This window comes from Hordeum vulgare, chromosome 6H (assembly GCF_904849725.1).
Source record: "Hordeum vulgare subsp. vulgare chromosome 6H, MorexV3_pseudomolecules_assembly, whole genome shotgun sequence".
Taxonomy (NCBI): domain Eukaryota; kingdom Viridiplantae; phylum Streptophyta; class Magnoliopsida; order Poales; family Poaceae; genus Hordeum; species Hordeum vulgare.
Genome location: NC_058523.1, coordinates 351,051,148 through 351,065,191, shown reverse-complemented (window position 1 = coordinate 351,065,191; position 14,044 = coordinate 351,051,148). Strand labels below are relative to the sequence as shown.

Below are 14,044 nucleotides of genomic sequence, written 5' to 3'. Positions count from 1 at the left end.
ACCCTTTACTTATGCACTTTACTTTGTGATAGACATATTGTTTATTGTAATATATCTTGCTATCACTTAGTTGTTTATCTTGCTTAGCATAAGTTGTTGGTGCACATAGGTGAGCCTAGTTGTTTGTAGGTTTTGTGCTTGACATATTAAACATTAGTTTTATTCCGCATTTGTTCAAGCCTAAACCTTAATTATTTTAAAGCGCCTATTCACCCCCCTCTAGGCGACATCCACGTCCTTTCAATTTTCCTTGCGTATGTCTCAGCATATAGCCCATACACATAGAATGCACGAATCAACATCTTCCATCGACCCAAAAAAAAGCTCTGTTCTTCCGTCAACTAAAAAAACTATGTTCTTTTTCCTCTCAGCTTTCACGAGGACTTCACGTTGGCGGCCGGCGTGGGTGGGCGGGGATAGATGCGTTCCGACATGGGGGGTGGCGGGCCATCGGCCGCGGGTGCCCGTAATCCTAACCTAACCTCACCCTAACCGGAGTGGGGGAGGAAGGACGAGGGGCGGGGGGCTTACCGGAGCGGGAGGGCAGGGGGCGGCGGTGCCTTGAGACGGGCGGCGGAGCTTGGGGGGGGGGGGGCGGCGGTGCCTAGAGGGGGCGGCAGCGACACAGAGTGTGCGAGGAAGAGGGGGAGAGGCGGGAGAGGGAAGTAGTGAAAGAAGAGGGGAGTTAGGGAAATTTCAGAGCCAGGTTAAGTAAAAGTAGCAGTAGCGCTGGATTGGCTACTACTAACTTAGCAGTAGCGCGGGAACCAATCCAGCCCTACTCCTAAGTATATTTTATGTATTTTCTTTATTAATTTATTTTAGTTATTTTTTTATTTTCTTTTTACTACTTTTCTTTCCTTTTTATTATTTTTCTTTCCTTTTCTGCTTACTTTCCTTTTTCTTTTGTATTGCTTTCTCCCTTTTTCTTTTTTGTTTTTCTCCCTCCCTTCCACACTGCGCGAATATTACCGGAACCATGTGTTGTTTCGTACACAAAATACATACATATATATAAATGATTGTTCTTAGCTGCGTCGAAGACGTTTCACATTGAGCTTATTTCCTTTCTTGTTCGTTGTGTTGATTCTTCTTTTCCGGCACCATGGAGTACGATCTTTCTTAGGTAATGTAGTCTTGATTCTTCTTTTCACGTATGCTTCATCGTCATCATCATCTTCCCTCACCGGGTTGCCGTGTTGGTCATAGTCTTCCTCGTGCGCGACTCCATCCATTCCGACGATGTTCCTTTTGCCTCTCCTCATGACAACATGACTGGGATTGGTCAGATCGATTATAAAGAAGCATTGTGTCACGTGCTTAGCGTGTATCCATGACTCACTTTTGGCGATGACATTAACGTTCACGGTAGCGCACTTTGCGTTGGGTATAGACATGGTAATGAAATACTTGTTTTCTCATACAACGGCCTTAGCCCACCTAACACGGAACATCGTCGCATCGTGCCTTCCAGCATAGTTAAGCTCCCAGATCTCTTCGATCCTTCCATAGAATCTTTCAGTTGTGCCGTTGGAGTCGGTAACGCATTCAATCGTTACCCCTGAGTTCTGATAATCATTGTTCATGTCTTTGGCCTCCGTGTAGAACGTGTACCCGTTGATATCGTATGCCTCATAGGATACGAGTTTGGGCGCGGGGCCATGTGCTAAGACGTGTATGAGAAATCCGTCCGCACTGCCCTCTTCCAGGGGATTAGCACGAACCTGCTCTTTGAACCAACGCAAGAAAGTGGCGTTGTGTTAGGACATATTGAGTTTGCTCGAAATTCGCCGAAACGGAAATAAATCGACATTTCGACATAACATAAGCAACTCACGGGGCATGTCACTCACACAAATCCCTTCATATCGCAAACGCACATATTCCAATTATTGAAATGCACAACTTTTTACTCACCTATATCCCGAGAGAGATTTTGTACGGCTAAATAAATTGCTAGATCTAGTTGTTGTGAGGAGAGATGACTCTAGCTAACTAGTGGAGAGGGAGAGAGGTGACCTACCAAGCTAGATCTATATGTATGGAAGGAGGGAGAGCCAGATAAATGTGGAACATAGAGTTAGAAGAGGTCATTTATGGAGGAGAATTAGGATGGAGGGGGCATTAATGGGGAGAGAAGCAAGGTAGAAGGAAGAAAGAAGAAGGGCAACAATGGTGGAGAAGTAAATAAGAGAGAGGAGAGGAGAAAGGATGGGAGAGGGCAAACGGGGGAAGGAAGGGGGAGAAAGGGGGTGGGTGGGTTTAAATTCTGCCACCAGCCACGCATAGCACTAGCGTTGCTTTCCAAAGGGCGCTACTGCTATTGGTCTTAGTAGTAGCGCTTTTCTGGGACAGCGCTACTGCTAAGGGGGGCTTCTGCTATTACGCTTAGCCGTAGCGTTGGTTCCCGCCAAGCGCTACTGTTATTCTCCTTAGTAGTAGCCCTTTTTACAAAGTCGCGCTGCTACTACTTTTACCGTCGGTGGGCTCGTTGGGTCCTGTTTAGCAGTAGCGCTTTTTAGAATTTCGGAGCGCTCGCCTGAGCCAGCGCTACTGCTAAGTAGCAGCAGCGCGTGTTATAATCCAACGCTACCACAAGGATCCTACCTACTCCATCCGTTCCTAAATATAAGTCTTTTTAGAGATTTCACTAGAGGGCTACATACGGAGCAAAATGAATGAATCTATACTTTAAAGTATATCCATTTACATCCGTATGTAGTCCTCTAGGGAAACCTTTTAAAAGATTTATATTTAGGAACGAAGGGAGTATAAGGTTTTTCCTACTACGAGAGGGGAGCGCTCTTGGCTGCTCTACCTACTCAAACTTAGAGTATGAATTTTTCCTTTTTTTTTTCCATGAAGTACGCCTTTGTGCAGTAATCAAGGAGCAAAAATGAAATGACCTTGTATTGCAAAATCTGATGTTGGCACTACACATACTACAGTGATTTCGATAGGAGTCACAAAACACACGCTAGCCAGATCATACAGGCGGTGGCGGCAGGTCCAGCAGGAGCCAGAAACCCACGCAACTATCGGAGTTCAGGTTCTCTTGGATGGCCAGGAAGTGCAGGCCGCCGCAGGCCTTCTTCGCCGCCTCCCACGCTTCTGCCTCCTGCGTCGTCGCGGGGCTCTTCTGGTACCCGGCGTAGACGTATCTTGTCGACACCCCGGCTGACAGGACCAGGTTCGCTCTGCCGGTGTCAACCTCCATAGAACAGATCTCCAAGCCATTCATCCAAGCTGCAGGAATTGAAGAAACAAATATCTCAGAGCTGGTTGACATGCATCTTACAAGAGAATAGGCCCAATAAAGAAACAGGAACGTTGTGCAGGGGCTTCAGCCAGTTGACTATCGAGATTAGAATATTCATCTCATGCAACATGTGAACATTGCTTAAAATCTTTGATCTGATGCTATGCTTGCATATTTGTTGTGTTTGTTTCTATAACTGGTATTGTGCATATTTGTTGTGAACACTGTGCAGGGGCTTCAGCCAGTCGACTAACCCAAAGCATTTCGCTGAATGTTATCAGACTCTTGAAAGTTCAAACTATCCCTTCCTAGTTCTCACCCCAAATTAATTTGCTGACCTTATAGTTCCACTCATTTGTATACAGGAGAATGGAAACTGTGATCAATTGGGGAATGGCTAGATGTAAGTCGCCTGGTTTTTGAATTTGGGTTAGTCGACTGTTTTGGAACGTCGGATGCACATCCAACGACGCCTGGCCTTTCTTCTTCCTCCAGCTCTTCTTCTTCTTCCCCAGACCGCCGCATCGTCCGCCGGCTGAACCGCCTGCGACCATCACCTCCGGCCGGCGGCGCTCCCGCGCAGCATCGCCGCCTCGGAACCGCCTCCCACAGCTGGTCTTCCTGCCGCCCCTGACCATCCCTCTAGCCCCGCCTACGTCCGGGGTTTTTCTCCGGCGAAGTTGCACACCCCTATCTTGCCTCCACCATCTCCTCCCTCCTCCAGCCTCACTCCGGCGAATTTCTTCGGCCATCTCAAAATCGACTGACCCAAAAGCTAAAGTCAATTGACTGACGTTTAGCTAATGTTGATCAATTGTACGCATACAGATGATTTTTTATTTCACATGGTCGCGTCTCTCATAATATGAAGGAAGGAGAGGAAGCAGATGCATTGCTTCATTCTTTGTTGTAGAGAATGCAAAAAAAAAAACTTTTGAGTCTCGATGCACTGTAGATCTCTCATTCTAAATCTTTTGCCAAAGTGGCAGTTGTCTGCTTGGTTATTTATTGAACACACAAGCTACACTTATCCTAAAGACAAGCATGTAAACAACTGACACATAGATTTACCTAGGACTACTATACAAATACTCCCTCCGTTCCTAAATATAAGTCTTTAAGAAGGTTTCATTAGTGAACTACGTACGGATGTATATAGACATACTTTACAGTGTAGATTTACTCATTTTGCTCCGTATGTGGATGGAGTACATATCAATCCTATATATATATATATGCTGGATAAGAAGTTAGACTAGTACTTGTATGGCAGTGTGCATCTGATCCCATGATGCAGAGGCTGGAAAACATTTTCTTTCGTTGTTGTTTTGTGTGTGTGTGTAATACCTTTGTCCACATACAAATGACTGTGAGATCAAATTATTATCCGATGGAATAAACAGCATTTACCACACAATCCTACATTGCCTGAGCTACAATTCTTACAACCTGATACACTACGTATCCTATGTATCAGCAGTACATCACCTGTGACCAAAATTTCGTTGCGTAACTACAGTCTGAACTTAGCATGTGCTACCTTACAACTGAATTTTGCACACGCTTACATCGAACCAATTATCTCGGCAAGTTGTAGTAGTATGAGTAGTAGTTTTGTTTCAGTAATCAGGATCAGGATTCAGGAGTAGAGTATAGAAACTTACCGGCCAGAGGCTTGGCGCGCGAAGATTCCACGGCAACTCCAGGGACTAGCGTGGTTTCATCGAGCTCAAACCCCAGAAGGTCCAAATCGAGCCCCGCCCCGAACGCGTACCTCCTCTCCAGCAACTCCACCTCCTCCCTCACATCTGAACAACAGGCCAACATCCATCTTGAAGTTGAACACAATCAGAAGGCAACAATTTCGCAGATATGTTCAAATGTGGTAGTATCCGGCACTGACCGTCGAAGGGGAGCTGCACGAATGCCCACTTGTCGCCGAAGAGGTTGTCCGGCAGGTTTGTGGCAAATGGGTTGTCGAGCGTGAGCAGCGGCTTGGTGCCCTTCTGGAAGCCGGGGTGGCGGCTGTAGACGGTCTCGTACCTCTCCTCGAGCCACAGCAGCAGGGAGACGCAGCGGCGGCTGGGGACGGCCTTGACCCCGAGCTCGTTGCAGGCGCGGGAGATGATGGTCTGCATCTGCGAGCGGAAGAAACGGGCGCGGTCCGGGAGCGGCACGCCGAGGGAGGAGGCGACGGAGGCGAGCGCGTCGCGGAGCGTGACGCTGTTGATGGAGGTGTTGGGGAAGAAGCGGGTGAACTGCAGGGACAGCGTGGCGTCGCACACCACCAGCTCCCACACTTTCTTGCCCCTGGCGTCCAGGATGGGCCGCGAGCAGAAGTCCACCTCCCACTCCCGGATCCCCTCTGCGTCCGCGTCCGGGTCCAGGTAGCACACCTCCGCCAGCGGGTCCACATCATCCTCCTCGCTCGTCGCGGCTGGCTCCTCCTCCTCGTCCGCCGCGGTGTCCGCCGCAGCGGCCGTGGGGCTCTCGGAGGAGATGGACCGGCAGGGCCTCGGCGACGGCGTGGCAGGAACTATGAGGCGGTAGTGCGCGTGGGGCCGGGCGACGGAGAAGGACGGCTTCCCCGGCGGGTTGGGAAGGTGGAGGCTCCGGCGGAAGGCGATGCCGTGGCCGGCGACGATGGCAGTGGCGGTCGTCATGGCGCGCGCCCCTCCACGGCCACACACAAAAGCTAACGTTGGTGGACGGTGGTGTCCGTCGCGGCGCCAGTTGTTGAGTGAGTTCCGTTCACACATGGAGAAGCAAATCCCGCTCGTGCCGACTCGGTGATGGGCCGGCCTAAGCCCACGTAGGACCAACCAAAGAAAGAAAAGCCTACTATGTGGACTCGGATAACCACCACCACGACGCGCAGGAGTAGAAGGGGAGAAGAAAAACTAGAGGGTGGAGTTGGACGGCTGCTGGAGTCCATAAAAAAAGGAGCGCAGCGCAGGAGAGGCGGTCGCGGGCAGCGAGAATGGCGTGCTCTCCCTCTCCCTCTCCCCGGCTGCTCCACCGGGCGTCTGCTTCCTCTTCTCCGTTGCTCTCGGTCGGGCATGTGCGCTCGGCTCCCTCCACGTTCGGGTATGCTCTTCCCCCTCGCCCTCTGTGTGGTCCATCCCATCGATTCACTCTTGCTCTGCTTCGAGTTCATGGCCGATTGCGCAGTATGTTCCATCCCGCTTCGTGCTTCACTGAAGGCCGGAGTGAGCTGCTTTATTAACGCCGACGTCCACTTTCCTAGTCAGTTATGGAGGTTGTGGCTGTTGCGGTGGTTAGCCCACAAGAAAATCGTTTTGTGATGGTTCTCTGTAGTCTGTAGTAGTATCTTCCAAGTGCTCTGCTTGCGTTTCAGACGATTTTTTATACTGCTCTTCATTTTGGCGAATGTTTGGTACGATTGCCTGCTACAGTAGTATTTACTTGGCGAATGCTCTTGCTGTCCGAGATAAGCTGCAAGCTCAAAATAATTTTCAGTAATATCAAAATAATTTATCAATATTGTAGAGTGATATGCTGGCAGCCACTTTCCTCTTCTGACCATGGAATAAACTGTATAGCATGTTGTATTCATACCTTAGACTATTCGGTTTGCAATTCAAGTTAGAAACACACTGGGTGGCAAACCAAATATACATCGGAAGCGTTGGACCTAGAAACAATCATTCAGTATTCCTTTCTCATCCTTTCTTTAACAGTTTGTCTTCATTAAGAACGCTAGCTTCAGCCAAGCACTAACCATCCGAAAGTTTTGATTTGGTGAGAGTTTATGTTTCAACATGAATCCGTGTGGAGAAGGTGGGTGTATATTACTTAACTGTATCAGTGTTATAATAATGACTTATTTTTCTTTATGTGTTTAAATTTAGAATCGGTGCCATTTGCTGATGTGTCAGTTATACGCCTTATTCGTAGATGGACCATCCAATACAAGCAATCCGGACATACATTGTATGGAAGAAGCCATGTGACGAGCTTCCTGGCTCTTGCTAGTGCAGATGTATGCTTTTCTTTGTAGGCCATTTATTTTTGGGGTTTGAGTGTGTTCTGAGTTTGGTAGATTATACAATGTCAATTAATAGTATAGAAAATGGAAATGATAATAGTTAACTAAATGCATTATTATATACTTTTGAATTTGTTCGAATATGATATTCTGGTTTTGGTATCAACTGCTATATAAATTGTAGCATGATCCTCCGTCCTAATTCCCAAGCAGGAGGCCTTCTTGCTCTAGAAATTCTGCAACACTCTGACAGGGATCCTGACAAAAAGAATTAGCTTCTTTTTATTATAGTTGTAGCTGTATTACTCTTGATATTATTGTGTGGTAGCTAAGAGGTGCTGAACTCATCAAATGAACCAGGCACCACAAGGCAAAGGAAGTTCAGGTCAGAAAGTGATAATGGTTGATCCACTGGAAGCTAAGCGCTTAGCAGTGAAACAAATGCAAGAAATTCGTGCCAGAGATAAACTGAAGGTTCATTATTTCTGTCTTGTAATTCCACTAATTAATCTCTCCTCCGAAGGAATATAGATATTCATGATTGTGGAATAAATATATTTTCTAAGACGAATATAAGCGATGATGAAATGGGAAATTATTTCAGTTGATATTGGTAAAAGAAAACTAGGATAGTGCAGTCCACATGTCATAAGTTGTATTCCGTCATATTATCTAGCCGTACAAACAGAAGTTTTGTGCAATAATCTATTCAGATCAAAAATTTGTTAAATGATGGAAACGAATATCTCCCAAAATCCTGAGAGGAATCCCTCTATAGGGGATGCAAACTAACAAACATATTTCTTAGCAACTTGAATATGTTTCCTTTGTCAAGAGATTTTGGTGTGAATATGGTCGTTGTTGTAATTCGTCAATCGCTGTTTTCATCGCTTTGGAGTTTTTCTTTTCCTTTTCCTCCGTCTAGGCATAGCTTCGGTCTTGTATGACTTTGCTCTTTGGCTGCGTGGTTCTTTGTGTGTGTACATCCTAGTTATGCAGAGGTTGGGTGTGTCCTCATTATGTTTGTATCTCCTTTATGCTTCATTTTGAGTCAATAAAACCCACCATTTGTCGGAAAAAAACAACTTGAATCAAAACATGGCTTTCCTCATGTCTACTTCATCTGTCAACCAAAATGTGACTGTGTGTCACAAAATGGAGGAAGCTAAACTAGTAAATAGGTAACTGTGGATTGTAATGACATTCACATGGACCCCAATTAGGCTTGCAAATTGCAACGCTCCAGTGCTGCATGTATGATTTTCTTTTTTCATTTATATAGTGTCTTATCGTGATCTTATGTTTGATATGCTATTACTTGTTTCTTTTAGTTCTTTTACCACATCATTGTTATCTGTTTTGCAGAAACGTCGTCAAGCAGAAGCTATTAACGGCGCATTGGCGGTGATAGGATTGACTGCTGCATTGGTATTGGAAGGTCGGACAGGAAAGGGTATCTTGGGACAGGTACATAAGTTGAGCATAAAGAGAAAATTCATCTTAATTAATAGACTGTAATATTCAATAACCAAAAAATCTAGTTTTCTTCAAGAGAAATGCTGCAACTAACTTATGTGTCATCCACCGATAAACACCAAAATTACTTACCAGAACGTTAAATAATGGTTCTACCCTACTAATACGTGATCTTGTGTTTGTACACTTCTGCAGCTAGCAGGATATCTGGCGGCTTTATCTAGTTTATTTGGGCAATAACTGTCACCCTTGGAAGAATTTTGTAACTTCCGTCGACCAGGAGAGCTCCAGATCTTACTTGCTGGATCCAACCAATTTTCATATCTAATCCAAGCTGGATGTACAATAACGCTTAGATTTGCACGTGAAATGATCTACTCGGCTATTTTTCCTGGACTGAGAATCAAACATTGTATTTATATTCTTTTCCATGTACTCGACATTCAACGTCTCCCCTTCTGAAAAATTGTACCCCCTCTCTAAACTAATATAAAAGTGTTTAGATAACTAAAATAGTGATCTAAACGCTCTTATATTAGTTTACGAAGGGAGTACTAAATAATTTCCCATGATTCTGTTTAGCAGCTTAGTAGTAGTTTGATCCACCGATCATATATATGCCACGATTTTAGCTCAGCACCCTTGAAGTTTCTTTTGCAGTTGGTGCCACTGTTAATTTTGGTAGCTGAGATATAAATTGTGTATACGATGTTGCTCTCGTGGTAAAGTTTACTGCTTATTTTTTGTTAGGAATTTCTATTTCTGTGTCCCTCGTTGCTTAGCCCTCCCCAGTTTTGCCCAAGGCAACTTTTTTTTCTCACTTTTCTCCTCCACCGCGCCACCCACCATCACCAATGCCAAAACGGGGATTTGTCGTTGGTCAATGGAGTTAACTGTTAGTCGTCGTTGTTACTGACGAGTGGGACACACCTTGTCATGTGGCGCTCTCACAATTGGTCGGGCATATCCCCCTATGCATGTGTAGTCACATCGCATGTGCAGTCACATCGCGGTCACGGCATTTTCACACTGCACGGTTTTCCATGCGAGGATTTGGGATACATTTTATAGTCGTGCGGTGCACCCGCATTCACCCACTCCCGCCCCAATCCCCTTCCCTCCCCTCGCCGCCCCACAGCCAACTCCGTCGTACGCCTCTACCAAACCCTAGCCGCCCTCTTCCGCAGTCGGAGCAATAGCCAGTCACGGCAGTGCAGCGGGAAGCAGCAGCCGTGAGCGCCGCCGCACTCTGTCCGTTCAGGACATGTCGCGCACCCTTTGTGTCGACGAGGCGTCGCTCCTCGCCGGCTGCGGCGTCATGGTGCTGTCGGACACACGCTCGCTGTCTGGCTGGCACGTGAGCTTGGGGGGGAGGGGGGGGGGGGGGGGGGCTCGCGGTGGAGCCTGTCCCCACCATCGACATGCCCGCCGTATCGCGTGCGATACGCGTGTTTCGGGAAGTCTTGCCGCCAGAGGAGCGGTCAAAGCCGCGCTATACGCTTGGCAGCCACCAATGGTCGGAGCTCTTGGCACTACGATGGTCGCTTCTCGGCTTCGCGGAATAACATCGTCGAGAGGCATGCCTTCTCAGAAGGGCGTACCTTCCCTAATGTAATGGTCGCTTGCCGCACGTAGCTTAGTCTTGAGGAGGGCGACCGAGTTTCGTCGCCATGGGCCACGCCTCGACTCAGGCCGCGGGCCACGCCCACATATGCACGAGGCGGCGGCGGTGCCAGTAGCAGTCGGGGCCTCCGCGTTCCAAAGCTGGAGCCAGGGACGCCGGGGACGAGCTCTGCAGTGCATGATGCCGGCTTGCGCATCCCAAAGCCGGAGCCGGGGACAACTCTAAAGTGCGCGGCGCCGGCGTGCGCATCCCGAATTCCCGCGGTGCCCTGCTGCTAGTCCCAAAGCCCGAGCCCGGGACGAGCTCACGCGGCCCCCTCCTCGTGCCCAAGCCGTAGCCTGGTACGGGCTACGGCAGGCCCCTGCTCGATACCAAACCAGGGCCAGAGTCGTCGTTGTTGGCGGAGTACAGGGTGCGGTGGTCACTTACACGTCCATTTTACATCATGTTTTGTTACCGTTATTTATAGTGTTTTATGCATTTTTTCACTTGGTGGAGTAATTCTAATGCATTTTCTTTCATAATATGCAAGGTTTAGATTAAGTGGGAGAATACCGGCAGATGGAATTTTGGACCTAAAAGAGCTACGTCACGGATACCTATTATGCACACCTTCAATGGGTTGAAAATTTACGGAGATTTATTTTTTAATAAATAACAAATAATGGAGCGAAGAAGTACCGGAGGGGGCCACCAGGCGGCTACTAGACACCAGGGCACGCCAGGCACCTCTCGCGCGGCCTGATGTCTAGTGGGCCACCTGTCGCACCTATGGCGCTCATCTTCTGGTATAAATTATCCTTCACCCTAAAACAATTAAGTAGAGGACTTTCGGGACGAAGTGCCGCTGTCTCGAGGCGGAACCTGGGCAGGAGCACTTTTTCCATCTCGCGGAGCGATTTCGCTGGAGGAACTTCCCTCCCGCAGGGGGAAATCGAGGCCATCGTCATCACCAATAACCCTCTCATCTTGGGGAGGCCAATCTTCATCAACATCTTCATCAGCATTATCTCCTCTCAAAACCCTAGTTCACCTCTTGTACTCAGTCTTGCACCAAAACCTCGGATTGGTACCTGGGGTGTGTCTAGTAGTGTTAATTACATCTTGTAGTTGATGCTTTATGGTTTATTTGGTGGAAGATCATATGTTCAGATCCATTATGCTATTTAATACCTCTCTGGTCATGAACATGATTATCACTTGTGAGTAGTTACTTTTGTTCTTGAGGCCACATGAGAAATCATGTTGCAAGTAGTCATGTGAAGTTGATGTTCGTTTGATATTTTGATGATATGAATGTTGCGATTCCCTTAGTGGTGTTGTGTGAACGTCGACTACATAACACTTCACCATATTTTGGGCCTAAGGGAATGCATTGTGGAGTAGTAATTAGAGGGTGGGTTGCGAGAGTGATAGAAACTTAAACCCCAGTCTAGGCACTACTTCATAAGGGGTTGATTTGGATCCCTAAGCTTAATGCTATGGTTAGAATTTATTCTTAATTCTTTTCTCGTAGTTGCGGATGCTTGGGGGTGGGGGTGTTAATAATAAGTGGGAGGTTTGTTCAAGTAAAAACAGCACCCAAGCACTGGTCCACCCACATACCAAATTATCAAAATACCAAATGTGAATTAACCCAACGTGACGAAAGTGACTAGATGAAATTCATGTGTGCCCTCCAAAACGCTTTTCCTATTATAAGAATCTGTTTTGGCTTGTCCTTTGTCACAAAAGGATTGGGCTACCTTGCTGGACATGTTGTTACCATTTCTATTTGTCACTTGTTACAATTATCTTTCTATCAAATAACTTGTTACCACTATTTCAGTGCTTGCATAAATTACCTTGCTGAAAACCGCTTGTCATTTCCTTCAGCTCCTCGTTGGATTTGACACTCTTACTTATCGAATGGACTACGATTGACCCCCTATAATTGTGAGTCATCAAGAATCTTTTCTGGCGCCATTGTCGGGGAGTGAAGCGTCTTTGGTAAGCAGAATTTGGTAAGGGAAAATTTACATACGTGCTAAAATTTACTCTTACTTGTCACTATGGAAAGTAATCCTTTGAGGGGCTTGTTTGGGTATCTTCACCTCGTCCGAAAACACCCAGAGTTGTCCCTCAACCTGCTGAACCTACTGAAAATGCTTACTACGAAATTCATTCGGGTATGATAGAGAAACTGCTAGCTAATCCTTATGCAGGAGATGGAACAAAACATCCAAATATGCACCTAATCTATGTGGTTGAAGTTTGTGGATTATTTAAGCTTGCATGTTTATATGGAGATGAAGTCAATAAGAAGGATTTCCCTTTATCTTTGGGGGGAAAGCATTGACATGGCATAGGCTATGTGATGATACATGATCTTGGAACTCGAATCGATTGCACTTGGAGTTTCACCAAAAAAATATCCTATGCATCTTGTTCATCGTGATCGGAATTTTATCTATAATTTTTGGCCTCGTGAAGGAGAAAGTATTTCTCTAGCTTGGGGGAGTCTTAGGTCAGTGTTATATTCATGCCCCAATCATGAGCTCTCGAGAGCAATTACTGTTCAGAATTTTTATGCTCGGTTTCTCGTAATGATCAAACCATGCTCGATACTTCTTGCTCTGGTTCTTTGATGAAGAAGACTATTGAGTTCATGTGGGATATTTTGGAAAGAATTAAATGCAACTCTAAAGATTGGGAGCTCGATGATGGTAATGAGTCAGGTATAAAATCTAAGTTGGATTGTGTTAAATCTTTTATGAATACCGATGCTTTCAATGATTTTAGCACTAAGTATGGACTTGACTGTGATATAGTAGCCTCATTTTCTGAAACCTTTGCTGCTCATGTTGATATCCCTAAGGAGAAATGGTTTAAATATCATCCACCTATTAAATAAAAAAAATTGAAGAACTAATTAAAGTTGAGGCCGAAACTATCATTTACAATGTTGACCCAGTTGCGCCTACTACTTATATTGAGAAACCACCTTTCCATGTTAGGATAAAGGAACATGCTAAAGCTTCAAGTGTGGTTAACAAAAGTTATGTTAGAACAACCAAACCCTCTAAGCAAATCAAGGTAGAACCTAGTACCGCTATGGTTAAAGATCTCTTCATAGAAAATATTGATGGGCATGTTATTTACTTCTGTAATGAAGCTGCTAGAATAGCCAAACCTAGTAATAAAGATAAGAATAGACCTCTTGTTGGCATGCGTGTCGTTTCAATCAAAATAGGAGATCATTTCTATCACGGTTTATGTGATATGGGTGTTAGTATTAGTGCTATCCCTTTTACCTTATATCAAGAAATTATGCATGAGATATCACCTGCTGAGAGAGAAGACATATATATTATTGTTAAACTTGCTAATAGAGACACCATCACAACACTTGGGATTGTTAGAGGTGTTGAAGTCCTGTGTGGAAAAGTAAAATACCCTACTGATTTTCTAGTACTTGGCTCACCACAAGATAATTTGTGTCCCATAATATTTGGTAGACCCTTCTTGAACACTGTCAATGCTCAAATAGATTGGAAAAAGGAAATTGCGAGTGTTAATTTTGGTGGTATGTCTCACGAGTTTCATTTCTCCAAGTTTAGTAAGCAACCACATGACAAAGAATTGCCTAGTAAAGATGAAGTAATTGGTCTTGCTTCTATTGCTATTCCTCCTACAG

At 45.8% G+C, this 14,044-nt stretch overlaps 2 protein-coding genes across 2 annotated transcripts; one reads left to right on the top strand and one right to left on the bottom strand.

Moving 5' to 3' along the window:
• Positions 1-2,892: 2,892 nt before the first annotated feature.
• On the bottom strand, positions 2,893-6,118 carry LOC123402141 (protein TAB2 homolog, chloroplastic). Its single transcript, XM_045096024.1, has 3 exons — positions 5,163-6,118; positions 4,924-5,067; positions 2,893-3,246 (listed from the first exon to the last, which is right to left on the bottom strand). The coding sequence occupies exons 1-3, from the start codon at positions 6,016-6,018 to the stop codon at positions 2,987-2,989; spliced, it is 1,260 nt and encodes a 419-aa protein (XP_044951959.1). The 5' UTR covers positions 6,019-6,118; the 3' UTR covers positions 2,893-2,986.
• A 23-nt stretch (positions 6,119-6,141) lies between these two features.
• On the top strand, positions 6,142-9,186 carry LOC123402142. Its single transcript, XM_045096025.1, has 5 exons — positions 6,142-6,346; positions 7,178-7,262; positions 7,629-7,742; positions 8,634-8,735; positions 8,940-9,186. Exons 1-5 carry the CDS (start codon positions 6,240-6,242, stop codon positions 8,982-8,984), a joined length of 453 nt encoding a protein of 150 aa, XP_044951960.1. The 5' UTR covers positions 6,142-6,239; the 3' UTR covers positions 8,985-9,186.
• Positions 9,187-14,044: the final 4,858 nt, after the last annotated feature.

Coding starts and splice junctions, on each gene's coding strand:
- LOC123402142 (XM_045096025.1), top strand. CDS start 6,240: ATGGCGTGCTCTCCCTCTCCCTCTCCCCGGCTGCTCCACCGGGCGTCT. Junction 6,347..7,177: donor TCGGCTCCCTCCACGTTCGG/GTATGCTCTTCC, acceptor CCTTATTCGTAG/ATGGACCATCCAATACAAGC. Junction 7,743..8,633: donor GTGCCAGAGATAAACTGAAG/GTTCATTATTTC, acceptor TCTGTTTTGCAG/AAACGTCGTCAAGCAGAAGC.
- LOC123402141 (XM_045096024.1), bottom strand. CDS start 6,018: ATGTGTGAACGGAACTCACTCAACAACTGGCGCCGCGACGGACACCAC. Junction 5,068..5,162: donor CGTGCAGCTCCCCTTCGACG/GTCAGTGCCGGA, acceptor CCTGTTGTTCAG/ATGTGAGGGAGGAGGTGGAG. Junction 3,247..4,923: donor GCGCGCCAAGCCTCTGGCCG/GTAAGTTTCTAT, acceptor CAATTCCTGCAG/CTTGGATGAATGGCTTGGAG.